We start from the raw sequence: 22162 nt of genomic DNA, 5'->3' as shown, positions 1-22162 counted from the left end.
GGGAATTCATCACCACTAAATTTGCTTTGGGCTTCCCTGGTGGTCCAGATGATAAAGAATCTGCCTGCAGTGCAGGAGACCCAGGTTTGATCCCTGGGTCGGGAAGATCCCCTGGAGAAGGAAATGGCAATCCCCTCCAGTATTCTTGCCTGGAGAATTTCATGGACAGAGGAGTCTAGCAGGCTACACTCCATGGGGTCACAAAGAGTTGGATATGACTGAACAACTAACACTACACTACTATTACTAAAACTGCCTTACAAGAAATGCTAAAAGAGTCCCTCAAGCTGAAACAAAAGGATGTTTATTAGTAACATGAAAATATACAACACACTGGTAAAGGTAAGGAAATAATCAGATTCAGAATACCCTAATACTGTAATTTGTTGATGTGCTAACTACTTAACTCTAGAATAAAGGTTAAAGAACAAAAGCATTAAAAATAACTATGTAACAATTTCCTAATAGATACACAATCAAAAAATGTAAATGGTGACATCAAAAACACAAAAGGAGGAATGAAAGAATATTTTATATAATTACACACGATATAAGTTTAACTGTTATAAGCGTAACATAAACTGTTAAGTCTATTACATGTTTTAAGGAAACCTCATGGTAACCACAAAGCAAGTCTACAAAATACACACAAAAGACATAGAAAAGGAAGTGAAAGCATATTACTACTACAGAAAAACATCAACTTAAAAGAAGTCAGCTAGAGAGGAGGAAAAAAAAATAGCTAGAAAACAATAAGATAGTATTAGCAAGTACCAATTACTCTAAAAGTCAGTGGATTGAATTCTCCAATCAAAAGGTATACAGATGCTGGATAGATTACGAGGCAAAAGCCAACAATATGCTGCTTATGAAAGATTCAACTCAACTGTATGAATTTACATAGATTCAAAGTAAAAGGATGGCAAAAGGTATTCTATGCAAATGGAAAGCCAAAAGAAAAAAGGAGTAGCTATGCTAACATCAGACAAAATAAGTTTTAGGTCAAAAATGGTAACAAGAGACAAAGATGGTCATTATATGATGATAAGAGGGTCAATTCATCAAGATGATACAACAATTATAAATATATATGCACTCAACATCAGAAATCTTAAATATATGTTAAGCAAATACTATCAGATCTAAAGGGAGAAACAGACAACAATATTAGGGGGACTTCAATACCTCACTTTAAGTAATGGATACATCATCTAGACAGAAATATCAACAAGTAAATGGACTTGATCATACATTAGAGCAAACAGATCTAACAAATGTAAAGCATTCCACCCAGTACAGCAGAATACACATTATTCTCAAGCACAAACTCAACATTCTCCAGAGTAGGTCCAATAATAGAACATAAAACAAAACTTAATAAATTTAAGATGACTAAAATCGTACTAAGTATCTTTTTCGACAATTGTGTAAAGCTGGAAGTCAATAAGAGAGAAAAGCTGAAAATCCACAAATATGTGGAGATTAAACAACATGCTCCCAAACAATCAATGGATCAAAGAAGAAATCAAAAGGAAAATCAAGTAATATGAAAAAAAGTGAAAACTAAAGCACAACAGGGGCTTTCCAGGTGGCTCACTGGTAAAGAATCTGTTGGCCAATGCAGGAGTTGCAGGAGACACAAGTTCAATCCCTGGGTCAGGAATATCCCCTGGAGGAGTAAATGGCAACCTACCCCAGTATTCTTGTCTGGAGAATCCCATGCACAGAGGAGCCTGGCGGGCTACAGTCCACATGGTCATAAAGAGTCAGACATGACTGAGCACACACAAAAGCACAACATATCAAACCTATGAAATGCTACAAAAGCAGTTCTAACAGGGAAGATTATAGAGATAAAAGCCTATATTAAGACACAAGGAAGATCTCAAATAAACAACCTCACTTTACACTTCAAGGAACTAGAAAAAGAACAAACTAAACACAGTTAGATTTCATTTTCTTGGGCTCCAAAATCACTAGTGATGGTGACTGCAGCCACGAATTAAAAGACACTTGCTCCTTGTAAGAATAGCTATGACAAACCTAGATAGTGTATTAAAAAGCAGAGACATCACTTGGATAACAAAGGCCTGTATAGTCAAAACTATGGTTTTTCCAGTAGTCATGCATGGATGTGAAAGTTGAACCATTAAGAAGGCTGACTGCTTAAGGACTGATGCTTTCTAACTGTGGTGCTGGAAAAGACTCCTGAGAGCCCCTTGGACTGCAAGGAGATCAAACCAGTCAATCCTAAGGGAAATCAGTCCTGAATATTAATTGGAAGGACTAGTGCTGAAACTGAAACTCCAATACTTTGGCCACCTGATGCAAAGAGTCAACTCACTGGAAAAGACCCTGATGCTGGGAAAGATTGAAGGCAGGAGGAGAAGGGGGAGACAGATGAGATGGTTGGATGGCATCACTGACTCAATGGACATGAGTTTGAGCAAACTCTGGGAGATAAGGAAGGACAGAGAAGTTTGGTGTGCTACAGTAATGGGGTCACAAAGAGTCGGACCCAACGTAGCAACTGAAGAACAACGACAGGCATATAGATACTGCATATATCTCCAAATATAAAAACAAGGCAATAACAGTATTAAGGGGAAAAAAAAAACAGCTACACACACAAAGTTTTAATTGTAATGAGATTCATTTATTTAAAAAAATGTTCTAAAGGCTAAAAAGATAGAAAATGCTAGTGCAATTTCAAGAAAATAAGGCATCAAACCAAAACCAGAAGGTAGACTGGAAATAGCAATTTTTCTTCTCTTTTTACACTTTTTTTTTTTTCAGCCATGCTGCATGGTATGTGGGATCTTACTTCCTCAATCAGGTATCAAACTGGAAGCCCCTGAAGTGGAAGCTGCAGCCTTAACCACTGAACTGCCATGGAAGTATCAAAATATTAATAATAATTTTAAAGGAATTTCAAAAAATAATACACAAAATGTTTTAGGGAAGAATGCATTAAATTTGCAATGTGAGTGACTATCTCTATCTTGAGCATATTTTGTATGCAGAATCAAGCAAATTTGATTAATGCTTTATTATGAAGTATGTAAAGAACTCAATTTCTTCAAATTTAAAGGATAAAGATGCAACTTGAGAGGAAAGTAAAAGTTAAATATATTGCTAAGACCTTTCTACATTCAGAATTAGAAAAGCAAGTGTAACTACCAAACTTTCAAAAGTTACTTTTCTATTATAATTCTTATCTCAGGAAAATCACTTCTAATAGTACTTTTCGCAAGAAACATAGATGTCAAGAAACACAGAAGAACTACACAAAAAAGATCTGAATGACCCAGATAACCAGAATGGTGTGATCACTCACCTAGAGCCAGTCATCGTGGAGTCTGAAGGCAAGGGGGCCTTTGGAAGCATCACTGCAAACAAAGCTAGTGGAGGTGATGGAATCCCAGCTGAGTTATTTCAGATCCTAAAAGATGATTCTGTTAAACTGCTGCACTCAATATGCCAGCAAATTTGGAAAACTCAGCAGTGGTCACAGGACTGGAAAAGGTCAGTTTTCATTCCAATCTCAAAGAAAGGCAATGCCAAAGAATATTCAAACTACTGCACAATTAAACTCATCTCACACGCTAGCAAGGTAATGTTCAAAATTCTCCAAGGGAGGCTTCAACAGTACATGAACTAAGGACCTCCAGATGTTCAAGCTGGATTTAGAAAAGGCAGAGGAAACAGAGATCAAATTGCCAACATCCACTGGATCACAGAAAAATCAAGAGAGTTCCAAAAAAACATTTACTTCTGCTGTATTGAATATACCAAAACCTTTGACTGTGTGGATCACAACAAACTGTGGAAAACTTTAAAGATATGGGAATACTAGGCCACCTTACCTGCCTCATGAGAAATCCGTATTGCAGGTCAAGAAGCAACAGTTAGAACCAGACACGGAACAATGGACTGGTTCCAAATTGGGAAAGGAGTGCTTCAAGGCTGTATATTGTCACTTTGCTTCTTAAACTTATATTCAGAGTACATCATGCAAAATCCCAGGCTGGATGAAGTACAAGCCGGAATCAAGATTTCTGGGAGAAATACCAATAGCCTCAGATATGCTGATGACACCACCCTTATGGCAAAAAGCGAAGAGGAACTAAAGAGCCTCTTGATGAAAGTGGAAGAGGAGAGTGAAAAACCTGACTTAAAACTCAACATTCAAAAACTAAGATCATGGCATCTGGTCCCATCACTTCATGGCAAATCGATGGGGAAACAATGGAAACAGTGACAGACTTTATTTTTTGGGGCTCCAAAATCATGGCAGATGGTAACTGCAGCCATGAAATTCAAAGACGCTTGTTCCTTGGAAGAAAAGCTATGACGAACCTAGACAGCATATGAAAAAGCAGAGACATTACTTTACCGCCAAAGGTCCGAATAGTCAAAGCTATGGTTCTTCCAGTAGTCATGTAGGGATGTGAGTGTTGGACCATAGAAAGCTGAGCACCAAAGAACTGATGCTTTCAAACTGTGGTGTTGGAGAAGACTCTTGAGAGTCCCTTGGACAGTAAGGAGATCAAACCAGTCAATTCTAAAGGAAATTAGTCCTGAATAGTCATTGGAAGGACTGATGCTGAAGCTCCAATACTTTGGCCACCTGATGCGAAGAACTGACCCACTGGAGAAGACCCTGATGCCAGGAAACACTGAAGGCAGGAGAAGTGGATGACAGAGGATGAGCTGGTTGGATGGCATCACCGACTTGATGGACGTGTGTTTTAGCAAGCTCTGGGAGTTAGTGATGGACAGGGAAGCTTGGCATGCTGCAGTCCATGGGTTCACAAAGAGGCGGACATGACTGAGTGGTTGAACTGACCGTTGCATCATTGTATCATGATTGTCAACAGAAAACTTATAGAATTCTATACCACCAAAACTAGCGTTTAATAGAAAAACCTGTAATCAGTTTTTAAAATCCAGATGCGTATCATTATTATCTTTTGAAAAATTCCATGACTGAGCGACTGAACTGAACTGAATGGATGTCATGGGATACCTACCATTATTTTTTAAGTATTTCTGAAATTTAAAAACATGTGAATTTACTTTGGCTAAATTTCTAAGTCATGTGTAATTAAAATTTTTATTTCATCATGATATAAATTGCCTCAAGCTGTGTGATCATTTCTACTGATTGCCACAGAAGTCATCTGTAGTATTTCCCTTTTAGATAGTTTAAACTTGCCCATAAACATATAAGAAATGTTCATACTTAAATAAAAACCACCACCAAGCATACAAAATCTCAAGCATTCACGTGCCCCCTGAAACATTTTGGAACAGTATGGGATTGGCTAGGAAGGTAAACATACAAGTTTGTATAGGTTTGCCTAATAACCCTCAAATAACTTTTACTTGATCTTGCTCACATTTAAGAAGGAACATACCTTCAACAGACCTAATCATGGAATCATTTTAGGGCATTTTGAATAATCATATCATTTATAAACATTAGAGCAGAACAAATTTTGCATTATATAATTAAAATTACTATAATTATGCTTTTAGGACATCTGCTGACAACAAAGGCTTTTTCAACACTAGTGACAAAATACTGTTTTGAGACCACTACAATGTGCCTAGACAAATTCATCTTTATAATGAGTTCTTATTTACATATTTATTAACAAATATGACTTTTAGAGAAATTGGTTAAATAGGTTACATCACAAAGAAGGGAAGCCTAAGATTTGTCCTCCAAAAGAACTTTTTAAATACAATGATTTAATATTTGAACATCTGAAACAATTACTTTTCTATGTGGCAAATTCCAGCCTAGTTACCCACCCCCTACCTTCCTGTTTCCAATGACTAATTTTTGTTTTTAAAGATTTATGTTGGCTATGCAGCACAGCATGTGGGATCTTAGTTCCCTGACCAGGGATTGAACCCGCACCCCCTGGAGTGGAAACAGGGAGTCTTAACCACTGGACCATCAGGGAAGTCCTTCCAATGACTACTTTAACACGACCTTCCTCTAAGGGTATTCAGCTTTAAATAGGTTGGCTCTGACATCAATTATTCTTATAGAGAGACATATTCCATAAGCTTCTTGCTTTTTCTGGGGACCTAAATAAGCATATCGAAAAAGCAAGCGAGTTCCAGAAAAACATCTATTTCTGCCTTATTGACTATGCCAAAGCCTTTGACTGTGTGGATCACAATAAACTGGGGAAAATTCTGAAAGAGAAGGGAATACCAGACCACCTGACTTGCCTCTTGAAAACCTGTATACAGGTCAGGAAGCAACAGTTAGAACTGGACATGGAACAACAGACTGGTTCCAAATAGGAAAAGGAGTACGTCAAGGCTATATATTGTCACCCTGCTTATTTAACTTATATGCCGAGGATATCATGAGAAACGCAGGGCTGGATGAAGCACAAGCTGGAATCAAGATTGCTGGGAGAAATATCAATAACCTCAGATATGCAGATGACACCACCCTTATGGCAGAAAATGAAGTAGAACTAAAGAGCCTCTCGATGAAAGTGAAAGAGGAGAGTGAAAAAGTTGGCTTAAAGCTCAACATTCAGAAAACTAAGATCATGGCATTTGGCCCCATCACTTCATGGCAAATAGATGGGGAAATAGCAGAAACAGTGACAGACTTTATTTTGGGGGGCTCCAAAATCACTGCAGATGGTGACTGCAGCCATGAAATTAAAAGATGCTTACTCCTTGGAAGGAAAGTTATGACCAACCTAGACAGCATATTAAAAAGCAAAGACATTACTTTGCTGATAAAGGTCCGTCTAGTCAAGGCTATGGTTTTTCCAGTAGTCATGTATGGATGTGAGAGTTGGACTATAAAGAAAGCTGAGCACTGAAGAATTGATGCTTCTGAACTGTGGTGTTGGAGAAGACTCTTGAGAGTCCCTTGGACTGAAAGGAGATCCAATCAGTCCATCCTAAAGGAGATCAGTCCTGGGTATTCGTTGGAAAGTCTGATGTTGAAGCTGAAACTCCAATACTTTGGCCACCTGATGTGAAGAGCTGACTCATTTGAAAAGACCCTGATGCTGGGTAAGATTGAGGGCAGGAGGAGAAGGGGACGACAGAGGATGAGATGGTTGGATGGCATCACCGACTCAATGGACATGAGTTTGGGTGGGCTCCAGGAGTTGGTGTTGGACAGGGAGGCCTGGTGTGCTGCAGCTCATGGGGTCGTGTCGCAGAGAGTCAGACACGACTGAGTGACTGAATTGAACTGAAAATAAGCATAGGCATACTTCAGTTTACTGAGCTTTGCAGATACTGCCTTTTTTGAAAACAAATCAAAGGCCTGTGGCAACCTTACATCAATCAAGTCTATAGGTGCCATTTTCCCATCATTTGCTCACTTTGTGTCTGTGTCAATTTTGGTAATTCTCACATTTTGAATTTTCTCATTTTTGTATTTGTTATGGTGACCTGCAATCAGTGATCTTTGATGTTACTACTGTAATTGTTTTGGAGTGCCATGAACTTTGACAACATAAGATGACGACCTTAATAAATACGTATTCTGATCACTCCACCAGCCGATTATCCCATCTTCCCGCCTTTCCCCTGGCCTCCAAGACACAATATTGAGATTAGGTCAATTAATATCTCTAAAAGAACGCTAACGGTTCAAGTGAAATGAAGTCACAGGTCTCTCATTTTATATCAAAAACTAGACATAATTAAGCCTGGTGAGGAAAACATATCAAAAGTCAAGACAGGCTGAAACCTAGGCCTCTTGCACCAGTTAGCAAAGTTGTGAGTGCAAAGGAAAATTTCTTGAAGGAAATTGAAAGTGTTATTCCAGTGAACACATAAATGAAAAGGGAAACAGCCTTATGGCCGATATGAAGATCTTCCATACAGACAGAAGATCAAACCAGCCACATTTAGCCAAAACATAATCCAGTGCAAGGGCCTAACTCTTTTCAATTCTGTGAAGGCCAAGAAGTGAGGGAGCTGCAGAAGAAAGCTTGAAGGTAGTAGAGGTTGGTTCATGAAGCTTATGGAAAGAAGCTGTCTCTATAACATAAAAATGCAAAGTGAAGCAGCATATGCTGATATAGAAGCTGTTAACAAGTTATCCAGAAGACCTTGGTTAAGATAATTAATGAAGGTGGCTACACCAAAACAATAAATTTTCAGTGTAGATGAACAGCCTATATTGGAAGATGCCACCTAGGAGTTTCATGGTAGAAAGAAGTCAATGCCTGCTATCAAAGCTTCAAAGGACAGCCTGACTCTCTTGTTAGCTGCTGCTGCTGCTAAGTCGCTTCAGTCGTGTCCGACTCTGTGCGACCCCATAGATGGAAGCCCACCAGGCTCCCCCGTCCCTGGGATTCTCCAGGCAAGAACACTGGAGTGGGTTGCCATTTCCTTCTCCAATGCATGAAAGTGAAAAGTGAAAGTGAAGTCGCTCAGTCATGTCCGACTCCCAGCGACCCCATGGACTGCAGCCTACCAGGCTCCTCCATCCATGGGATTTTCCAGGCAAGAGTACTCTTGTTAGGGGTTACTGCAATAGGTGACTTAAAGTTGAAACCAAAGCTCATTACCATTCTGAAACCCTTTGGGACCCTTTAAAATTACGCTAAATTTACTCTGTCTATGGTCTACAAGTGGAAAAACAAAGCCTGGATGACAGCACATCTGTTTAGAACATGATTTACTATTTAAAGCTCACCATTAAGACTGACTTCTCAGAAGAGGATTCCTTTCAAAATATTAATGCTCACTGACAATGCACCTTTGTCACCAAAGAGCTCTGATGGTGATGTACAAGCAAGATTAATATCATTTTCACGTCTGCTAACATAACATCCATTCTGCAGGTTATGGATCAAAGAGTAATTTCACCTTTCAAGACTTACTATTTAAGAAATATATTTTATAAGGCTATAGCTGCCATAGGCAGTGAGTGCTCTGATAGGTCTGGATAAATTGAAAATCTTCTAGAAAGGATTCATCATCCTAGAAGCCATTAAGAACACTGTAAATCATGGTTAGAAGTCAAAATATCAACATACATCGGAATTTGGAAGAAGTTGATTCCAGCCCTCATGGATGGTTCAAGACCTCAGTGGGGAAAGTAACCAAAGGTGTGATGGAAACAGCAAGAGAACTAAAATCCTAAGTGGAGCCTAGAGATATGACTGAATTGCTCCAACCTCATGATCTAACTTTAACAGATGAAGAGCTGCTTTGTATGAATGAGTAAAGAAAGTGGTTTCTTGACATGAACTCTACCCCTAGTGAAGATGCTGTGAAGACTGTTGAAATGGCAGCACAGGATTCAGAATATTACATAAACTTAGTTAACAAAGCTGGAGAAGGCAATGGCACCCCACTCCAGTACTCTTGCCTGGAAAATCCCATGGACGGAGGAGCCTGGTAGGCTACCGTCCATGGGGTCGCTAAGAGTCGGACACGACTGAGCGACTTCACTTTCACTTTTCCCTTTCATGCACTGGAGAAGGAAATGGCAACCCACTCCAGTGTTCTTGCCTGGAGAGTCCCAGGGACGGGGGAGCCTGGTGGGCTCCCGTCTATGGGGTCGCACAGAGTCGGACACGACTGAAGCAACTTAGCAGCAGCAGCAGCAGTTAACAAAGCAGGGTAATAAAGGTGAGAGGACTGACTCCAATTTTGAAAGAAGTTCTATTTCTTTCAAACAGCATCACATGCTGCAGAGAAATCGTTCTTGAAAGGAAGAGGCAGTCAATGAGGAAGACTTCATTATTGTCTTATTTTAAGAAATTGCCACAACCACCTCAGCCTTCACCCGGATCAGTCAACAGTCATCAACACCAAGGTAAGATCCTCCACTAGCAAAGACTATGACTCTCTGAAGGTTCAGATGATGGTTAGCACTTTTTAGCATTTAAGTATTTTTTTAAATTAAGATGTACATATATATATTTAAAGACATAATACTATTATACAAAATAAATTACAGTATCATACAATATAAACATAACATTTACATGCACTGGGAAACCAAAAAATTCATGTGACTTGCTTTATCACAATATTTGCTTTATTGGAGGGGTCTGGATTTGCACCCACAATATCTTGGAGGTATGCCTATATAAGTTCATAAGCATTTTAAGATATTAATCATTTAACTTTTTTCCTCAAAATGAAAAGTTTTTTATCATTTCATTTCATAGAGAAAAGTCACATTAACATTCCTGGGAATAAAGTTTATTACCAGGGTTTTAAAATGCATAAAAGATAAATGTAGTAGTACTTGCAGGTAAATATGGAGATTGAGGGAAAAGGAATTCTTAGGAAAAATCCTATATCCTACCTAGAATACCTCTTAAGCTCCCTCTGCTGGCTACCATTTGAATAAAGAAAAAAAAATTTGTAAACCTCTTTTTCTTTGAGCAGTAATGGGAGAAACAGCCTGAAGCTGACAATGCTGTCGTTCAAATTGAAAGGAAAATTCTCCCTTAAGCAAGGGCAAGTCTAACTGCTGCTACCTTCCCTAATAAGGCTTTAGAACTTCCAAACAGATTTGGGGGGCAGGGGGGAGGTGGGAGAGGCCACAACCAACTTAAAATAAGGAAAGTCATTACCAAGTTTGAATGTGTTAAGCACAAAATTGATACACAAAAATGCAAAAGCATAAAACAAATCAACTATAAACAATTATCATTAACACTAGGAAATTAATAATTTAAATATAGTTCACAAATTCCACTATAACAAAAAGCTTATAGCACACTACTTAATCTATTAGTTTCAATATTAAGGTTTATTTTCCTTTTCCTCCAGAGTGAGGTTAAGTAACAACTTAAATAATTTTCAGGATGTATAAATGAACATCCATTCGGAAAGAACATTACTGCTTAAAAGTGGCTATCTAAGAAATATTTTGCATGTAATAAATATACTCTATGTTTAGGTTAACAGGCACCATCTTGAGAGCAAAAGTTTTTCTTAACCAATAAATAAATTACATTCAAGAAAACAAAGTGTTTATATCTGAAGTATGATATATCCTTAAATGTTTTTCTTCATATAGCACCCAAACTTCCAAACTGTCTAGAAAGTAGCTTCTAAAATATAACCCATACCTTAAGTCATAAAAATAAAAGGCCCCAAAAAAATTCAATTTAAGACAAAACTTAGTTTATATTAATTCCCCATTCAATAAAATATCAATTGCCAATTTATTAAATGAACCGTAAATATGCAATGTTAGTGCTCAAATCTGAAATATATATTTTTAAAAGTCACTCTTTCTCAAAGTATTTAAAATATTGCATCTCTGGTGGCAAACCTGAAAACCATCATTTTATTTCTCTGGTTTTCATACTTCCACTCTCAACCCTATCCTTTAATTCTTTAACAGCCAACCAGTTTGTTTACTTTTTTTCTTTTTTTTTTCTGGAGTAAATACACTATATCCCAAACACAAACACTGACAATACTCCTTGGTAAACAAGGAAATCCCCAAACAGTCCAAGCCTATAGCTTCACTCCTGAAGTGTGGCACAGGCTAAATGATAAGGAAAAAAACAATCAATGGCCCTTATTGATGCAATCAGAATGCTCCTGAGAGTCCACAACTGTTTTGAGAATTTGCTGATGTAATCCTGAAGAAAGTTTCAACACATTTTGCAGACAAATATCAGAGAATAAGTCTTTGATTAATAATTTTTCTATTTATTTCTGCCAAGGCGACTGAAAACACGAAAGCCTTTTCATCAGAGAGGTTAGCATAGATGTCAATTTCCTTTTCCTGTTTCTCTGTTAAAAGAAAAAGGGAAAGCTTTTAACATAAAGGCAGTAGTTTCAGTAATTTTTTAAACTTTTCACTATTTCTTTAAATGACAATAAATACTATACATATGATGCATACTAAATGGTATAAAGTATCATGTTACTAAACTGAAATATTAAAATTATACAAAGGAGTTACTAAAATGCATGAACTTAATTCTAAGACTAAACAGAGACTGGCTATATAGTTCTATACACACGGTCTAATATTTCTATAAGAATCTCAAATATTTCTTTCTTCTCAGTAGCATGAGCTCACTGTCTCAACCAAAATGAATTTCCTCACCCTAAATATGGTCCCTTCTGAACATCAATGGTGCCTTTATGAACATAATAAATTCTTCACCTTAGCCCTGTTACAGAAAATAAGAATAACCAACATTTATTTCTACTTTGCCCCATCTGATTACAAATGTAATCCAAGTTCAAGGTAGATTTTCTTTTAAATACAGAAAACTAAAATAGAAAAGAAAAACTACCTATTATCTCAAGCCAGCTAAAATCATGATTAATGTCTTTGTGGATTACATATTACTTTTTCAGGTTCTACTATGATTCTACTTTTGTCTGGATTTTTTATAATGCTTTGATTTTTAATCAGTTAAACATGTATATAGTTTGCTTTTGTTGTTCAGTCGCTCAGTTGTGTCTGACTCTTTGTGACCCCATGGACTGAAGCATGCCAGGCTTCCCTGTCCTTCACCATCTCCCAGAGCTTGGTCGAACTTATGTCCATTGAGTCAGTGATGCCATCCAATCATCTCATCCTCTGTTGTCCCCTTCTCCTTCTGCCTTCAATCTTTCCGAGCATCAGTCTTTTCTAATTAGTCAGCTCTTCACGTCAGGAAAATATTAAGAATTTCAGCTTCAGCATCAGTCCTTCCAATGAATATTCAGGGTTTATTTCCTTTAGGATTGACTGGTTTGATCTCCTTGCTGGCCAAGGGATTCACAAGAGTCTTCTCCAACACCACAGTTCAAAAACATCAATTCTTTGGCGTTCAGTCTTCTTTATGGTCCAACTCTCATATCTGAAAATGACTACTGGAAAAACCATAGCCTTGACTATACAGACCTTTGTTGGCAAAATAATGTCTCTGCTTTTTAATATGCTGCCTAGGTTTGTGATAGCTTTTCTTCTAAGGAGCAAGCGTCTTTGAATTTCATGGCTGCAATCACCGTCTGCAGTGATTTTGGAGCCCAAGAAAATAAACTCTGTCATTGTTTCCATTGTTTCCCCATCTATTTGCCAAGATCTTAGTTTTTGAATGTTGAATTTTAAGCCAGATTTTCATTCTCCTCTTTCACTTTCATCAAGAGGCTCTTTAGTTCCTCTTTGCTTTCTGCCATAAGGGTGCTGTCATTTGCATATCTTAGGTTATTGATATTTCTCCCGGCAGTCTTGATTCCAGCTTGTGAATCATCCAGCCTGGCATTTCACATGATGTACTCTGCTTATGTTAAATACGAAGGATGACAATATACAGCCTTGACGCACTCCTTTCCTAATTTTGAACCAGTCTGTTGTTCCATGTCCGGTTCTAAATGTTGCTTCTTGACCTGCATACAGGTTTCCCAGGAGGCAGATAAAGTGGTCTGGTATTCCCATCTCTTTAAGAATTTTCCCCAGTCTGCTGTGATCTACACAGTCAAAGACTTTAGTGTAGTCAATGAAGCAGAAGTAGATGTTTTTCCGGAATTCCCTTGCTTTTTCTACAATCCGGCATATGTTGGCAATTTGATCTCTGGTCCCTCTGCCTTTTCTAAACCCAGCTTGAACACCTGGAAGTTCACGGTTCACATACTATTGAAGCATAGCTTGGAAGAATTTTAGCATTACCTTGCTAGCATGTGAAATGAGTGCAATTGTGCGGCAGTTTGAACATTCTTTGGCATTGCCTTTCTTTGGGATTGGAATGAAAACTGACCTTTTCCAGTCCTGTGGTCACTGCTGAGTTTTCCAAATTTGCTGGCATATTGAGTGCAACACTTAACAGCATTTATCTGATGCAACATCTGGGACTTCTGGTTTCAGGCATTATAAACTGACTTTCCACCATGAAAAATTAGTATTTATTGTTTTCTGTCTCTTGCCATCATACTCTTATCACATCTTCCCATTATAGTTACATTATCATTTTGATGAGATCAATATTGTGCTTACATTATTCATTACATAAATTATTTCACTTTTCCTGTACATTGTTTTCCCTGAAAAGATTCTCTTTTTTCATTTGCTTAGTTTTCATTACTAACTGAACCCAAATTCTCTCCTAGTTGAATAAATCTTTCAGAATGTTTACATATATCAATTTTTTCTTCTTGAAGAAATTCTTCAAGAAAGTCTTCTGCTATACTCCAATCTGACATGGTTGCTTTCTAGGCCTACTGCACAATTATCATGTTGAGATTGCTCGTCAACATCATGTTGGAGATTGTTCTCATCTCTCTCTTGAGTTGGACCCTGTGTTCTAAGTTCAGGATACATCCTTGGTTTACTTCTTCATTTTGATGCCATGTATCTTGTAGTAGCATGCTGAGAAAGGGAGTATGGGTAGCAAATGTTTTGAGATCCTAAATATTAGAAAGTGTCTTGAGTCTTTCTTCACACTAGTTACTAGTGTGATTAAGTAAAGACCTGAAGATTTCCTCTTAGTATTTAAAGGCAAAATACTATATTCTAAATACTGGTGCCACTGCTAAGAAAATTCTATACCACTTTTTCTAGTTATTTTTTAAGTTGTTGCTAATTTACATAAAATGAAATATACGATCTTAAGTGTACAACCGGATGACTCACACCACAATCAAGATATGAAAATTTCTCATTCTCCTCTCCAGTCAATCCCTCCCCACCGTACCAGAAATATTATTCCACCACCATAGATGCATTTTGCTTGTTCTTGAACATCATATAAGTGGCATTGTATAGTATGTACTGTTTTGTGTCTAGCTTCTTTCATTCAACATGCTTTTGAAATTCGTTGATGTTGCTCATGCGCAAGTAGTTTGTTCCTTGCTGGATAGTATTTCACTGTACCATTTTGATTATTTCCTCTGAACACTTGAAGGATTTTCCTTTTAACCAAAGAGAGACAATTTATGATGATATAATTTTGCATACTATCTTTTTTTAATCATCCACTTAATTTGGTGGGGTATTTCAATACAGAAATTCAGTGTCCTTCAGGTTTGGGAAAATTGCTCGAATTATTTCATTGATGGCTTCCTTCTCCTTCATCTTCTATGTTCTTTTTCTGCAACATCAATTATTTACATATGTTGGCCTCAAACTGGTCCTCTAAATTTCTTATGTTTCCTATTCTATTTTTAATCTCTTTTCCTATTGTTATACATTCTGTTACATTTCTTCAATTTTGTCTATCAGATTTCTGTTAAAGTTTGACATTTTTGCAAATCATATAGACATATCTATACACATACACACATATATGATTCTCATTTTAAAGTTACATACTATATATATATATATATATACACACACATACTATATATATATAAGATTCTCATTTTAAAGTTCATTTTCCAGGTACTTTTGTGACATCTTCAATTTCCTTTTGAAGGAAATTCCTTTTTGTTTCATTACTACCACAACTTCTCTTACAAAGAATATTAATGGCAGTTTTCATTTTTTTTTCACCCTGCAAAAAGTCATCCAAGTTACTTTTTTTTTCCTTTATGAAAGCCTGACTGGAGAACTCAATACTTACCATCTCTAATTTTCACCTAACTTTCCTCATTTTAATTTGATAGCCCTGCCCTCAATGATGCCTGGTATTTCCGAGACCAGAAACTCTTCTGCCTTATCTTTTATCAAAGGATAAACAGCCCTAGCAAGGTATTAAAAAAGACTTTCAAATAAAGTTTTTTAGCCTCACCTTCACCTCTACATTTCCAAACATAATTCGTGCAAAAAATTGCTGACCTTAAGGAAGATGCAAAACAAAAAAAAGTTTCTTTCTTAGCTTTTCTCAAAGGAGCTTACAATTTAGGTTTCTTGGGTCTACTAAAGAAGTTATTACTTTCCAGAATTTTGCTGCTTCTCCTATTCCCTCTCCTTGTGGAACTTTGCCCTTGAAAAACAAAACGTCCCTTTCCTACTTTACTAGGGTTTGGGGAGAGCACAGAGCTAAATGTGTTTATTCAATCTATTATCTTTAACTTGAAGTCTACCTTAATTCTCTATGTTCATTAATAAGATATTCAAAATTGGCTAATAAATTTTAATCAATGAAAATGTCACTCTTACATTATTAATATCCAGAATAATCATATTCTGACATACAAAATTAAGACTTATTTTAAACCAACCAAAAATTAAGTTTAATGATTGGCTTTTATGATAATGTTGTTACCTAGATGTTTAAAAAGATTTCCTTTCATTCTTCTATTTTTTTTCAAAATATAGAGAATAAAGTCAATTAAAAATGTGCTTTTAGACGCACTGTAAGGTTTTCCTTATTAAAATAAAGGTAAAGCTTGCTTCAAATTCTTTAAGCTTCCAATGAGCAGGGAAAAATACTGAATTTAAGTGGCTACTAAACAATAAGCCTATCAAAGAAGTCTATTCTAAAATATATAGACATTTTAAACATTCATATTTCCCACCAGTATTATATTTAGAAAACACGGTGTGCCTTCAGGGACTGTAAGTACAGCCCAAGAGCAAAATCTAGTCTGCAACCTGTTTTTATAGTCTTACTGGAACACAGCCATGCCCATTCATTTACATATTTTCTATGGCTGCTTTCCAGACACAATGACAGAGCAGAGTGGCTATGACAGAGACTTTATAGCCCAGAAAGCCTAAAATATTATCTGGCTCTTTACAGAAAAAGCTTGATGACTGCCCCTGTTCCTGACCTACATTAAAAGATTTCATTTTATTATACAAAAATTGCTTTGGGGTCTTCCTTGTTTGTAAGTAAAAGCATATCTTACTCTAGAAACAGCTTTCTTAAAACTTTTCTATAACAAACTAAAAATATCTGAAAAAAATGTACAGCCAAATAAATGCTTCTGTTTTCAAGTTAACACAAAATAAAAGATTCAAACCTGCACAGTGAGTACCAGAACAACTACAGAGTCTTCATTTCCCTAAAGAAGGCTGTCGTTATCTTTTTTCTCATCTCCTCTGACCCACCACCAGAAGCATTCCTTTTCCATTCTTTGGATTATGTTCCCTTTACTTCAACTGTAAAGAATGTTCTGTTTTCTGGGCCAAGCAGTATTTTCCTTTTCTCTTTTTTCTCTGTTAGACTTTCTTTTACCTACTTTCCCTTTTGAAACAGTCTTTGGCATATATTTTCTGGTCACTCCATTATTAAAGAAGCACATTCAAACTGAGAAGAAAACTCAAACTCTCTGGAAGATCAGCATAATAGAAGAAAAGAGAGTAAGTAGTAAAAATAGCCAAGGAATTAAGGACTATCTAAGCACAGTCTTCACAGAATATAGTCAAAGACATTATTAACCTTAATTCTTTAGCCATATGATATTAAGAAATCTTTAACTTTGATGAAAGCTATAAAGATGAAGTTATTTACACTAACAGTAGCAATTTTATTCAAATAGAAACACACAAACAGAGAGAAATGGTGAACAGGTAAGAAATTCTCAATGTCTAAAATATATTTATGGGTGAATACCTGAATACTTAAGACTAAATGCCTGAAAAAGCAAAGCGTAGCTCACAAATAACATAAGAAATTATAAACGCATTTTACTGAAGATGAAATTATTCTAACAGAGGTTTTTTTGATGTCTAATAACATTGTTATTTATTTTTAATTAAAGTACAGTTGATTTACTTGATAGAGATTTTAAAAGAATTATAGAAAGCAACTATCTTCATTTAATTACTGGCTTGAAATTATGGGCATATGGGGGTTCATTATACTATTCTTTTACTTCTGTGTAATTTTTAAAATTTTCCACAATAAAAGGTTTTTTAAAAGGTAAACAAAAATCAAAGAAAAAGAAGCTGAAGTTTAAGTTGATGGTTAAAAAACATCATGGTTGATGCTTATTGGTAGGCATACTACTTATCCAAAGAAAACAGAAAATCTATAAGGAGAATATGAATATGTTTTAGACAAAGAAGAATTCACCTTACTATCCAAGAAGAATTCACCTTAGCTTTTGGAAACTGAAGAACATTGAGAATTCATACTGAAGAACACTTTCAATAGTAAATTTTTAAAACTCACAGTATAATAGTTTGAAATAAATCTTAACAGAACTTAGATTTATCTTTTAAAAAAGTATAACCATTTTAACAGACTTATTCAGGATGTCATACACAAATTATTGTCTCTGAACTTTACTAACATCAGTTTACAGGAAAGTGAATTTACCTAACTTAAGCCGTTATTTTTCCAATAAGAATTAAATTTATGGATTTAAAAAAAAAAAAACAAACAAGTATCTATCTGAGAGAAAATGTTTTACAAACTAAAATATAAGTTGGAATTTTAAATCTAGGAGTTCAATGCCTATCAAATACTTTCTTCACTACTACCTAATTATGATCTTAGAAAACTTTGATACTTGGGGGAAAAAAAAAACTGCTTGGATTTACTCATACCTCTTTCTTCCTCATGTTTTTTGGCAGATGCACTTTTAGGTCTTCCTCTTCCTCGTCTGATATGATCTGAATGGCTGTTACTTCGAGACCTCTTTCTGTTTTCTAAATCTTTATTTACTGTAGAATTTATCTTCTCTCGCCTAACTCTCTCTGTTCGCCTCCTCTTGGCCTCATGCTTGTTTTCTGTATGAATGAATAAAAGTGATATATTTTAGGGCTTAAGCAAAACTGTTTGCCCATGTTCACACTGCTTTCTTCTTTTTCTTTCTAAATAGCGCTAGAGTTTGCTGCCTGGCATATTTTATAAAATAACATCCATAACATCTATGCCCTTCAAACCCATGCAGAAAAAAAAAGAAACAACAGAATTCAGATCCATATTAACATATAAGGTAGGAGGAATATTAGAAAACAAGTATCTCTATTTGATAGTCAGCCCCTGTAAATTCACACAATTCCAAGGCAACCTTTCTGCCTTTTTCCTTTTCTCTGTTTCTAAGCTAAAAATGGTGAAGTATTAAAAAGGAAAATAAATAAATATTCCATTCCTTTTTTCCCCCTACCCAAATCACAGATTGAAATATATAAAATACACAGAAGTAAAACTGACCTTAGCTATACTATATTAATGTTATGGAAAAAACCAAACAAGGTATCTAGGGAAAACATAAAAACACTAGGGAAGTAAGCAGTTTTCACTTTAGTTACAGATAAGGTCATTTCTGACATTCTAAGAGCATATTTATCTCAATTAGAATCCAATAGGGGAACTTTACTCAACATGGTGATTTAATTAATGCAAGGAACCACTCCTTCTCACTCCAAACAGATTAAAAGGTTGGGTAAGACAAACAATAAATTTAATACATACCTGACTTTAAAAGAAAGAAAATTCCTCAAATGCCTAAAATAATGGTGGTAAAGGGGCAAAACAAATAAGAAAACTCATATCCCAAACACTAAAGGGAAAAAATAAAAGGCTTATATAAATTAAGTATGCTCAATTGGCTACTATAAAGTAAAATAAATTTAAGTAAAATATTAATAGTTATTTCCAAATACCATATCCTTCGAGAATTAGTTAATTCCAGGTCTCAAATGAGACATACACCAGAAAATGCAAGAACATTTAATTATTCCAGATTGTAAGGAAGTTATTAGTTTAACAAATAATATGCAAGGAATAAAAAAGAAAATAATAGAGTCAAAAGATATATCACCCATGTACAATGTGAGGATCTTGTTTGGAATCTGTTTTTAAAAACCATTTATGAGAAACCTGAAAATTTCAACACCAGTTGGATATTTGGTATTACAGAATTAGTGTTATTTTTTAATTGCATGTAAGTTTTTAAAAATTATTTATTTGGCTGTGCCAGGTCTTAGTTGCAGCATGTGGGATCTAGATCTCTGACCAGGGATTGAACCCAGGCCTCCTCCATTGGGAGCATGGAGTCCTAGCCACTAGACCATCAGGGAAGGCCCTGGGCTTAAGCTTTTAAAGGTTAACCTTTCAGAAACATAATGAAATATTTATAATTAAAATTATATGAGATTTGCTTTAAAATGATATACAAGAGAAGAAATAGATGTGGATGTGACAGTGCATGCTTAGAATTTCTCAAAAAAATAAAAAATTGATTTGATATAGTTCCATTTATTCTGGCATCTAGTATTACTGCTAAAGGCAGAAAGCTTATTATTTTAGTGATTTTTCAAAAAAACAGTTTTAAATGAGGCTTGAAACCTCTAATCTAATTCTGAAAATATAAAGAAATATGATGTTACTTTAAAAAATAGGAAATTAACATCTGTTTCCAGTATTATTATCTAAAGTATAGATTTTGTTCAAATTTCACAAAATTTTATGCATGTCCACTATTGGTTTTCATACCTAATTCAAGATTTCACATTGTATTTACTGGATTGACCAGTTTCAGCTACATGCAATGAATTCTGATAACTTCTCTTTTCATTTTTATTCTTTACAAATATTTTCTAATTTTTCTTGTTACAGCTTCTTAGATACACCCATCATTTAAAAGTGGGCATTTAATTTCCACAAATATGGGGGTTTTTTTAAGTATTTTTGATATTAATTTCTCATTTAAATGTTTTCTTCTCCACAATCACCCTGTGTTTTTTCAGTCTTTTAACTTTCTTGAGGCTTTCAACAGGTAAGACAAAGATCTCTCTTGGTTAATGTCACACTGCACTTGAAAATATGTGGGCTATTTTCAGGTATCTTTTAATATTCATGTCTAACACAATTCCACACTTATAAGAGAATAATAGACTGTTTGATTTCAATACTTTTAGACGATGAAATTTTTGCACCTTGTTTTATGTCCCTGGATATGTTCCGGGGTCTCTGGTATATAGTCTATAGGAACTTCAATAGAATTTGTACCCTGCTATTGTGTGAAAATTGTATAAATCTTAATTATGTTGAATTGGCTCATAAGGCTAGTCTACTATATCCTTCTACTTTTCTGTCTATTCATTCTATTAATTTTTGAGACTTTGATGCAGAAACTCCACCTAAAAAATCTTTAATTTATCTACTTAAAAAATAATTGTAATACATAATGGAACTATATGTAACTTTGATCTGTATTTTCCAAGTCTCTAATAAATGTGTTATCACACTTTCATAATTTAAAATATAAAAAAAAATTTAGATAAAATATAAGAAAAAAATTAAAAGTTGAAAGAAATAGTAACTGGTAAAGCTTTTTACAGTATGTCTTTTAGAGTTTAACACTGAATTTAAGTTTGTTCCTTCAGCTACCCACTCATCTCTGCAAACTTATTCATAGCCAAGTTCTCAAAAAAGAGTATCTAGACTTTCTGCCTCTAGTTTCTCACCTCCCATTCATCCATCACTTCATTCCAGTATAGTTCCCAACCCAATGAAAAGGATCATCAAGAACAAAAGCCTCTGTTGGCAAATCTAACTGACACGTCTCTTTAATCATCTTAATTACCATTTCTCAAAAATTCAAGAGGACTACTCTTTTCCTTGAAATTAATTTCCTTGATTTTTCAGATTCTCCAGGCTCCCCATCATACCAGCCATTCCTTTTTTATCTCCTTCGGGGTCTTCTCCTCCCTGCAGATTCTTCTCCATCTCTAATATTAAAGTCCTAGGACTCTGTCCTGAACTCAGATACTCCATGGACCCAAAACATTAAGTGCTGCTGTTATAATGGTTCTAAAATTCATACTTTCAGCTGTGACTTCTTCCCAAAGCTCTAGACTGCCTACCTGACAGCTTCACTTGTATCACTCACAAGCATTTCAAAAGTGCCCCCCACAAAAAACTCTTGATTTTTCCTCCTCCAACCTTCATTATAATAGTAAATAGCACCAACAGTTACAGAAGCCAAATAACCTAGTCATTTGTGACTCAGATTGTTTCTTCCATCATCACAAAAGTCCACAGGTATTCTGTGCAAAATATATTCACAATTTACTCATTTCTCCCACTTCTGTGGGCAACATCCAAACCAAATACATTCCCTAAACAGCTGCCAAAATTACCTTTAAGAAAAAAACAGACTGTATAAGTTCCTTTTCTAAAATCTTTCATTAGGCTTTTCACTTTATTTAAAATAAAGTCAAATTTTGTTTTGACAAAGTCTGACAAAAGACTACAAGTCCCACTATACGACCTGACATTCACCTCTCACCCATCTCATTTCATACCACTAGCCATTTTGTTCACTACTCTCCAGACGTGTCTTC

General features: G+C 35.6%; 1 protein-coding gene across 7 annotated transcripts in view; it reads right to left on the bottom strand.

Moving 5' to 3' along the window:
* Window positions 1–10036: 10036 nt before the first annotated feature.
* The window catches only part of C7H16orf87 (chromosome 7 C16orf87 homolog), a 31340-nt gene continuing 19214 nt past the window's right edge, over window positions 10037–22162 (bottom strand). For 4 of the 7 annotated variants that reach the window (XR_014059039.1, XR_014059037.1, XM_081507965.1 and 1 more), the window contains 2 exons: window positions 18416–18598; window positions 10037–11775 (listed from right to left, as the gene is read on the bottom strand). Coding sequence is in view for 3 of the 7 variants with exons in the window: in XM_081507965.1 (XP_081364091.1) it covers window positions 11657–11775; window positions 18416–18598 (302 nt within the window). In the remaining 4 variants the exon portion in view is untranslated. Of the gene's footprint in view, window positions 11776–18415; window positions 18599–19286; window positions 19320–22162 lie in introns of all 7 variants that reach the window. The other 3 variants (XR_014059040.1, XR_014059038.1, XM_081507966.1) reach the window with 3 other exon arrangements.

The sequence above is a fragment of the Giraffa tippelskirchi genome, chromosome 7 (assembly GCF_054371585.1).
Source record: "Giraffa tippelskirchi isolate mGirTip1 chromosome 7, T2T-mGirTip1v1.2.pri, whole genome shotgun sequence".
NCBI classification, from domain to species: Eukaryota; Metazoa; Chordata; class Mammalia; order Artiodactyla; family Giraffidae; genus Giraffa; species Giraffa tippelskirchi.
The sequence above is the reverse complement of the archived record's forward strand: the minus strand, read 5'-3'. Positions and strand labels throughout refer to the sequence as shown.